The sequence below is a fragment of the Pholis gunnellus genome (genome assembly GCF_910591455.1).
Source record: "Pholis gunnellus genome assembly, chromosome: 14".
Taxonomy (NCBI): domain Eukaryota; kingdom Metazoa; phylum Chordata; class Actinopteri; order Perciformes; family Pholidae; genus Pholis; species Pholis gunnellus.
Genome location: NC_136541.1, coordinates 10,396,399 through 10,406,346, shown reverse-complemented (window position 1 = coordinate 10,406,346; position 9,948 = coordinate 10,396,399). Strand labels below are relative to the sequence as shown.

Sequence of the window (9,948 nt, the reverse complement as noted above, 5' to 3'; positions counted from 1 at the left end):
GACGACGGAGGAAGTGAACGTATCAGTTAGCATTCTGCTCCGTACGACAGCTAACGTTGCAGAACTTACACACAGTGAATAAGGTAATGTTTAAGATTTTAAGTTTGACAAGTATCCATTTTCAAGCCGTTAGTTGTGGTAAGGGTTGCGGTCTGACTGACATACAAGTAGTCAGTTAGATAATGTTGAACCAAAAACCTGCCGTTGCAGTTAGCATAGCTGGTGCTAGTTATGCACAGCTAATAACTGTTAGCTAACGTTAGGGAACTGTTAGCCGCTACGTAGGACAAAAGACAATGGGATGATACAGAGTTTGTTGTCCCGTATTGTCATCATCCAAATGTACGTTAACTTTAGGTACTACTAAGTTGATTAAATGTCAGTCACGTTTACGGTAGTTATTATAAATAATGCTAAACTAAATTACGCTTAATGTAAGATGAGAGGACTGCGTTACGCAGCAACAAATCAGCTACTGAAGTAACAGTAACATTATAGCAAGAGCTTTAATTTTCTTCCAATTAATTTAAGATAACTATCTCCTATTTTAAGCATACTTTTAGAGTGCTCTGAATTGTAATCATTTGTTTCCTAAGTTAAGCTCCCTGAATGAAAGTTATGCATACTGTGACTACTGTGTGATCGAAGGGCAGCACTCATAATTTATGCCATTTGCCTTTTCAGGGACAGCCTCTTTAAGGATTGCCATATGGATTCTCCTCGGCAGGCGAAGAACCTGAATCGAGAGCCAAAGCGCAGTCAGAATCGGTCAAGCAATCCTCCTCAGAAAGATGCCTACGCCAGGCTCCTCAACCAGCACAGCAGCAGCAAGTTCAGTCTGTATCTAGATCAATATGCAAAAGACACAGCATGTCAAAGGGAAGGAAATGGGCCAAGCACCCAGTTCAAAGCCCAGAGTGACAGACAGAACATACCACAGCGACAAAGGGATCAGGTGCCCAATGATTTCTCTGATTCCAGTGACTTCTCCCCCTCTTACATGAAAACTGGAGGAGACGAGAGTTCACTGTCATTGTACATGGAGAAGCTAAGCACCCGTAGTGCTCAGCAGGACTTTGAAAGGAAGCAGGGTGTGTCTGACAGACAGCGATGGGGACAGAGAAGAGACACAGCCACCAGCCAAGATGGAGACGTCGAGTCTGGTGAGGAACTTGGCTCTTTAAAACCCAATGAACCAAAGAAACACCAGAAGCAGCAAAAGAAAACCAAGGACTCTCACAAAGATGTTACCTCAAAAGAGACTGACTCCTCTGTTGGACGTCCCCAGTCCCCGAATACAGCCGGTACAAGCGGACAGGAGCAAGAGAAGATGAAGAAGTCAAAGAAGAAGAAAAATTCAAGGCAGCCAGAAGAGGAGAAAATCGGAGAAGGGACGTTCCAGTCTGGGGTTGACGCTCAGAGTTCAAGGCCCAAGTCCCCTTATGGCAAAGAGAAGAAACTGCAGCAGCCCAGAGGTAAATTGCATATTATGTTTTTGAGATAATGGTATTTATGGTAATGTAGTTGTATACATTTGATGGTTTATGAGGGATGAAATCAATTAGTTAAATATTTTTCAGCTTCAAGTGCCTATTCTCCTGCTGACAAGAGTAAGAACAGAGGACCCAGAGGATCAAAGAAACAAGTTTTTGAGTCCTACATGACAGTTGAGGAGGTTTCCCATGGCCTTAAAAGAGGAGAACTCCTTCAGGTAGTTACTGTTCCTGACCCCGAGACTATTAAAATCTATTGAGTATGGGCAATTTTATTCAAGGTGGTCAAACTATTAAAGCAGTTAATATCACAATATACTGGTTGATTAATTTGTAAATTCTTCATGCTTCCCCTGCAGGGACAGTTGAGAATCAACCCAAAGAAATACCATGAAGCTTTCATCCCATCTCCTGTAAGTTCAACTTAAAATTAATTTCACAATTAATGTTTTTCTGCCTCAACAATTTGTTGAATGGGTTCTATTGAAGCCCCGTATAGCTATTGTCTACAGTACACTGTATGAAAGATATAACTTTGCATGTGATTTCATTGTATCGGCTAGTACATTAACATCTGTCTTGAAAGGTTTACACAGTTCAAGGCAGGCAGGAGACGTCACGCAATCTCTCTTTATTGTTGCAGGATGACGCACGAGATATATTTCTGGATGGTATTGTAGCTCGCAACAGAGCACTGAATGGAGACGTAGTGGTGGTGCGAATCCTCCCTCGGGAGCTGTGGAAGGTAGACGTCACTCACTTATCTATGTACAAAATTTGTAAGACATCCGTTTTTTAATGTTTGATTATTGTAAACGGCTCCATTTTAGCTCCACGGGACAGCAGTGTGTTGTGCTGAGTGTGTCAGAGGATGATGACTGTTTTGTCTGTTTAGGTTGTGAGGTCAGACACTGAGTGTGAGGGCGCCAGTGAGTCAGACTCCCAGAAAGAAAACACGGTGCGGCCAGCGCAGAATAAGACGGAGCGCACGCCCAGGCCCGATGGTGTTTCGGAAGACCAGTGTAGCGACCAGGATGAACTCACCCGCAAAGTGCAGAATACCCCCCTCACTGACACAGGTACTGGGATGGAGTTGTGATTATAACAGCTGTTGCCAATCACAATTAACATGGGTATCAAATTATTATAATTCAGTTGGTGTTTGGTAATGGTCAGTGAACTGTGTTTGAATGTTTATTTATTGGTCTGACGAGAGTATCAATGCACAGAAGCAAAAACAAATAAAAGCATTAGTTCAGGTAATCTAAATCTTTCCTTTCATATGATGGAAATAGGGGAACATCTGGAAGACCCCTCAACCCCACGGCCCAATGGGGAAATACTCCAAAAGACTGCTAAAGTGAGCGCCTCGCCTATCAGCTCTGATGTATTTCTTACTCAACCCTTCCTGTTTTTCCCTCAAGAATTTTCCAGATAAAAATGACCACAAGAAGCAGGGTTTATGCCCAGCTCATGAAGCGACGGTAGGGGCATGACGAGAAGGTTCTATGTGATTTTGATTGCCTCACCCTTCACCACCTTCACCCAACGAGTTATGCCAAGTTGCCACAAAAACAATTCATTAATTAATTTGGCAACTTTACAGTAAAAGCTACACATTTATTTTCTCTAAAAGGCTGTAACTTTAAAAAGAACATTAACAATATCCAAAGACAATTAAAGTATAAAATATTACAAAAAACACCTATTTGTCTTCCAGGTGGTTTACATTGTTGAAAAGAAACACTCGAGAGCTGTGACGGGCTTCCTGAAATTCCTGCCAGACAAGCCTTTTGCCATGTTCTCTCCTGTGGACCACCGTGTTCCACGGATTAACGTTCTCCTTGCCGACTGTCCCGAAGACTTCACTTCCCGCCCGGGCGACTACGCCAAAACCTTGTTCATATGTCGGATCACCAACTGGGCAGCTGACAGCAACTTTGCAGAAGGGTGAGTGTTTCTTTCAAAGCTTGATGCGGGGAACCATTTTAACGACCAAGCTGACTCCCTCCTCATGTTTTTTCTCCAGTCAACTTGCTAAGACTCTGGGTCAGGCTGGAGAAATCGAGCCAGAGACGGAGGGCATCCTGATAGAGTACGAAGTGGATTTCTCCGAGTTCTCCGATGAGGTGTTGAACTGTCTGCCCAAGAACCTGCCCTGGACCATCCCTGCTGAGGAGATGGGAAAGAGGAGAGACCTGAGGTAGTGCTGTGAAGCCAATACATGAATGCTGAATTTCAAGCTTTACCATCCACTGACCGCAGACGCGTATCTAGTTTTCATGTAGGATTTGGATTTATGTGATTCACAAATCCCTGTTTTGTCATGTGTAGGAAGGAGTGTATCTTCACCATCGACCCTGCTACCGCCAGAGACCTGGACGATGCTCTATCCTGCAAACAACTCCCTGATGGTAAACTGTCCTTACTGAGGAGCTCCGTAATGATGATGAATTGTGATTATAGATCTAGATGCTGTGTTTTCCTGTGGGAAGTGAGGCTGTGTCATAGACTGTCCTTTTTTAATCACAGGTAACTTTGAGGTGGGAGTTCACATTGCTGATGTGAGTTATTTTGTGGGGGAGGACAACGCTCTGGATGCCATCGCCAGCCAAAGAGCAACTAGTGTGTACATGGTTCAGAAGGTGAATGTCCCTTGATCATCGGCAGTGTTATAGTTAAAACTACTACTTGATCTTACCCCAGTCAAATAAAGCAGTGATGAATGATAATAAACATACCTGTCTTGTCCAGGTGATCCCCATGCTGCCCAGGTTGCTGTGTGAGGAGCTGTGCAGTCTCAATCCTCTCACTGACAGACTCACCTTCTCTGTCATTTGGACAATCACACCGGAGGGGAAGGTATGACCATTTAAAACTTAATGGACCCGTTTGAAGTGTTCACAGGTTGATTAATTGAAGCTGAAGTTGGGTTGGCATTTGCTGTTTTCCTCACTGGTTCCACTTCGCCTAACTCCCCCCCCCACACAGATCCTGAGTGAGTGGTTCGGCCGCTCGGTTATCTGCTCCTGCGTGAAGCTGAGTTACGACCATGCTCAGTCCATGATCGAGGCCCCTGAGAAGATGTTCGCTGCTGAGGAGCTGCCACCTGCGGACCCTGAGCACCCCATTGATGAGATCCACCGGGCTGTGCTCAACCTGCACTCCATCGCAAAGAACCTCCGGGCCCAACGCTTCTCAGGAGGAGCCCTCAGGCTGGACCAGGTCAGCCCTCGCTCCCTCTATGGTTTCCTTTCATAATGTAGCTGGTGATCATGGTTTCAGCACTCCACTCGTGTTCCCTTTTTTATCTCAACATAAGAGTTCATCAAAGATAATTGAATAGTTTGTTGGTTGACATTATTTTCACATACATGTCTTGTGTTTTTTTGTTTCAGTTGAAACTGTCCTTCACCCTGGACAAAGAGACCATGATGCCTCAAGGCTGCTACGTTTACCAGTACAGAGACAGTAACAAGTGCGTAACAAAGCCTCCTCCGATACAGCTGTCTTTTTGTCTTCAAATGAAACTTTATTTGACGTGACATGTATATACACTTCACCTCTCAATCATTCTGGAGTCCTTGCATATCAGTCCTCGTTTTTTTTCTACCGCTCTGGTCATTTAACCGCTGTATCATTCAAACCTGTGTTCTGTAGGTTGGTGGAGGAGTTCATGTTACTGGCTAACATTGCTACAGCCCACCACATCCACTCTAGATTCCCCCAGCTGGCCCTGCTCAGACGCCACCCGCCACCCAAGACCAAAATGGTGGATGAGCTGCAGGAGCTTTGTGACCAGTTGGGAATCGACATAGATCTCTCGTCTGCAGGAGCCTTGCATGTCAGTACTCACAATACAGCAAATGTAGCCCAGTTTCTAATACCTCAGAAAACCTAGATGTTATATTTTGTCTGTATTAATGATTGAAACCTTTTCTTCTGCGTTTCCGACATGCAGAAGAGTCTCAACACTACTCTTGGGGATGATGAGTACACCACTGCCAGAAAAGAAGTCCTCACCCACATGTGCGCCAGACCCATGCAGGTTAGACCCGAGTGACACCTACCTTCTTATTTATCAAGCTTGTGTGGAATACATTTGCTTTTGTAAACCGTTTAATGACATGAAAATGAGACGCCCACTGTCATGAATTGTTGTTACCATTAATGAAAAACGTGCAAGGATGGGCATTTCAAACAAAAGTAATATCTGATAATTGTTTGGCACTATTCTATCATTCTTTAAAGGTAAAAGTTGCATAAACTATTTGATTTTTCTTACCCCATCCCTACATAATACACAAACATTTAGTTTTGTCAGATTCAAGCTGAATATGTACTATTTGAACACAAAACCTTTCCAGTGATATTTCTGTGTTTTAATGTGTGTTATTGTTATTTCACAGATGGCGATGTACTTCTGTACAGGTGAACTTAAGGACAAGCAGTTGTTTAAGCACTACGCCCTCAACGTTCCTCTCTACACTCACTTCACATCGCCCATCAGACGCTACGCTGACCTCGTAGTCCACCGGCTGCTGGCTTCCTCACTGAGTGCGTACCTTCTCCACTAAAGTCTCTTTTAGACACACAAAAACAAACGCACACATTTAGATGGATAACAGAAGGTCCTGTTTGCTTCATACAGTGTTGCGGTTGTACTGCAGGACTGGTTGATGACTTAGAATTTGAAATGCAGAAGAGAACAAAGCAGCCTCAGAGCTCACGTTGAGTTGATGCATTGTTTGTGCTCGTGCCTCTGCTGTTGTCTCTGCCCTTCCTGCTTCTGTCTGTTCCTACTGTGCGTGTATGACAGTTAGAAATGTTTTTTTAAATTTTTTAATTCTAGTACTCATTATGTGCACGTCTGTCCATTGAATATGTTTACATGCAGATTGTGGGCCTAGTTTGGGGCTGTCGACAGAAGAAGTCCAAAAACAGTCGTCACGCTGTAACGACAGGAAGACTGTGTCCAAGAGAGTCCAGGAGCTCAGCTCTGAGCTCTTCTTCGGGGTGTTTGTAAAGGTGGGACACACACATTTCTCTCTGTTCAAGCTAAGTGCTTATAAATATAAACATAAATTAATTGTTTACGAAATGTGGTTTTACATAAATTGAATGACTCCCTTTTCAGATGTTATAGATCTTTTCTATGACATTAGATACATATTAAATACATTTAGTTGTACACTTCATACTATTTGGTGTTTAGAGTCATATTGTCGGGGACGATGGCTTTGATGCTGATTGGAGCTTATTTGGTTTTCTCCTCAAAAGAAAAAGGATTCAGCCATTCAACTGGATGATGAATGTAAAATAAGCCCAGATATAAACCAGCTCATTAATATCGGGTCTAAAACCATTCCATCAATATACTTTTTTGTTCTGTGCGCCACAGGACTGTGGCCCTCTGGACTCTGAGGCCATGGTGATGGGGGTGCTGGATCAGTCCTTTGATGTGCTGGTTCTCCGGTACGGAGTGCAGAAACGCGTCTACTGCAAGGTGAGCTCCAATACACTCCACTTCAAGAGAGCAATATTATAGTAGTTTAGTCCGAACACACAAAACAATAAGTTTGAACAACATATACAATCTAGTACAATATGACTGAAAAGGCACGGGCAGACTTTTCAGTTTCAGCTTTATACACATTTGTAGTATAGTTATATTATTTTGCGTTTTTAGATGTCTTTTTAAAACTGCACACCATTATGAAACGTGGAGCTAATGCACCAACAAGAATACTTACTAACTACTTGTTAAACTCCCACAATCCCGTTCATTTCACTCAAATATAACTTCTAAATCAGCAAGGACTAACATCTTAAGGATCGCCACTTTAAAACCTCTTTAGTTTTTAATTGTTGTTGACATAATTTACATTTTTAGAGACTCTTTTGACTCTGTAGATGGTTTTCTATTCAGCTATATCATCTCACTATAAAAGCAAGGAATATCTGTATGTGTGTGTGTGTGTGTGTCCTTCACATATCTTGAGAACCGTGTATCGCCGTTTGTTTCCACCTCCAGTCTGTTGTGGGCCTGGACTCGTTCCGCCACCATAAGGTGGGGAAGAAATCTGAGCTGACTCTTATCTGGACAGCAGAGGACCACGAAAAAGCTCCAGTAGAGCAGGTGAGAACGGCAGACACGGAAAACGCTTGTGTCGTGGTATATAGCCTGTCAATAGGAAATAGAAATATTATTCAACATAAACAGAAATATACCTCAGGTTTCACACAGAGAAGCTACCGAAACAATTGACAGCATAAAGATAGAAAAAACAGGAGAAAACCAGATTACTACCGTGTTCCTCGAAGAGACGGACCAGCTAGCTGGGGTTAAGACAGTTAGAAAGTGAGCAAGGTGACAGAATGTAAATTCATCATTTCTTCTTTCCACTTGCAGGTCATTTCAATCTTCACGTTGGTGGAGGTGCAGCTCAAAGCTGACGGTGCACCCATGAAATACAGCGCAGTGCTGAAGAGGCCCGAGGAGAACGAGTCAAACACTTAGACGTGCTGAAGAGCACTCAAACGCTTGACTGGAAATTTTGAATTGCACATTTTCTTTTATTGATTGGGTAAAATAAATAGTAGTAGCTTAGAAGCAGTATTGCTTTGGTAAGCAGGGGGCATCACCGATCAGGTCAGAGTCACGTTTCAATTGAAGTTCCCACTGAGTTTAGTGACATTTATGATTTATAGTGTTTTAAAACATGTAAACTCTGGCGTTCTAATTTAAGCTTTGATGGTACCTCTGATGGGCACACTGTTTTAAGTAATTCAGTGGATGGATTTCAAATTGATTTGTGACCCAGGTCTGACAGGAAAAGAACCGAGTCAGCATTAGTTGTTTTGCTGTTGATTTATTGACCTTTATGAGGACGGTACTGATGTGATTATAACTGTTGTACACGGTCTAATGCGTGAAAGCTGTTTTTCAGTTTAACATCAATATATTTGTGTTTGCAAAGCAATAGAGTACATCACACTACTAAAGTTTACTTATTTGGCTGTCTTGACTTGCCATGCTGGCTGTAAAATGCTTTCTCGTGGCCAGAGTGACGCTACATGGATGGAACAGTAAAAAGGTAAAACCTTTGACTGCATCAGATGGACAGAACAGATATCTTAACATTTGCATAGAGACAAAAAAAAAAACAGCTACCACATGCCATCCAGGATTTTTACACTGTCGTATGTATTTATAGTGTTTTATACAGGAAGGTTCTTCTTGTGTGTGAACGAAGGGGCCGGAGGGCTTCTTCAGTCACACTCATGAAGAACAGCTCGTAGGACTTTTCATTTGATTTCAATTCTTAAACATATTGCTCTTGTCTAAACTAAGGCATGTTTTCTGTTCTTAGTTTGAAAGACGAGCCAAAGCTTAATCATTTCTCAACCGATTATTGTTTTTAATAGAAAACATAGGAATGACTTGAATTAGATGTTGATGAGCTCATGTGCTTCAAATAGTTGTTTTTGGGTTTTTATGCTCCGAGTCAGTCAGTTGGACTTGATTTGTGCAGCAGAAATACTTTATGGACCTTATTAATATCAACTGTGAATTTTAGCCTTAATGTAATCCAGCAGAATTCTTTTTTTTAAGTGTTTGTGGGCCTCCCATTTAGTTTTGACTGAGTCAGTGTGCCTCTCTTTAGTTCTCAGTGCCATGTAGTGTCATAAATCAGCTGCTACCTCTGAACAATTTTGTTTTTATTTTGTTTTTTTGAACAAAAGAGCTTGTCACCATTTTTTGCTAATGTTTCTAAGTTATTTTTGCTCACATAGACTGTCAGTCTGTGATGTGAACTTTAAATGTATTTTAAACCAGCAAGTTAAATGTTTGTGCAAAACAACTGGACTGACTTAGTAGGATGTTTCTGTGATTTAGGGTTTGAAAACCTGAGACTGCAGTCAAAAGTAAAATGTCTGTCTTTAAGTTGTCATGACTTGTAACTGTGGTTCTTGTCTGCATTGAAAGTTCAGTTGTACTCTGCAAAACCACCATAAGGCGCAATACATAGTTGTTCTTGTCACTATGAAAATAAAAACATACGTGAATGACTCAAAGTGTTGTTTTTTTTTAATACCATAACTATGTTTTGATGCTAGAATCACTGAAGAGGACGAAACACCAAGCAGTGAGTCACTGCTGATAAACTACAATGTGGCACTGCCCTCTTCTGTTTAGTTTATATTGTGAATAAACACAGATAGTCTCTGTGTTCTTTATTACCAGGGAGTGTTTGTAATTAATCCACCATAAACCCACTGCACTGTCATATAGAAGATAATGAGGAAGAGAGTTGCGTTACAGTAAATGACCGCGCCTTTTTAAGATGCAGGTATTGTATACATCAACACCCCACGAAATACTTGTTGAAAAAAAAGCTTTGTCAATATTTTTTTGTCCCGTACTTTTTTACAGAAAAGATGATGACCATCA

General features: G+C 41.9%; 1 protein-coding gene across 1 annotated transcript; it reads left to right on the top strand.

Annotated features, from left to right (window-relative positions):
- On the top strand, positions 1–9,549 carry dis3l2 (DIS3 like 3'-5' exoribonuclease 2). Its single transcript, XM_079173463.1, has 21 exons — positions 1–83; positions 685–1,475; positions 1,581–1,711; positions 1,853–1,906; positions 2,137–2,238; positions 2,389–2,572; positions 2,789–2,853; positions 3,214–3,443; positions 3,523–3,696; positions 3,828–3,907; positions 4,026–4,138; positions 4,248–4,355; positions 4,485–4,718; positions 4,892–4,971; positions 5,154–5,337; positions 5,455–5,541; positions 5,903–6,050; positions 6,391–6,521; positions 6,895–6,999; positions 7,528–7,632; positions 7,906–9,549. The coding sequence occupies exons 2-21, from the start codon at positions 710–712 to the stop codon at positions 8,011–8,013; spliced, it is 3,189 nt and encodes a 1,062-aa protein (XP_079029589.1). The 5' UTR covers positions 1–83; positions 685–709; the 3' UTR covers positions 8,014–9,549.
- The last annotated feature ends 399 nt before the right edge of the window (positions 9,550–9,948 follow it).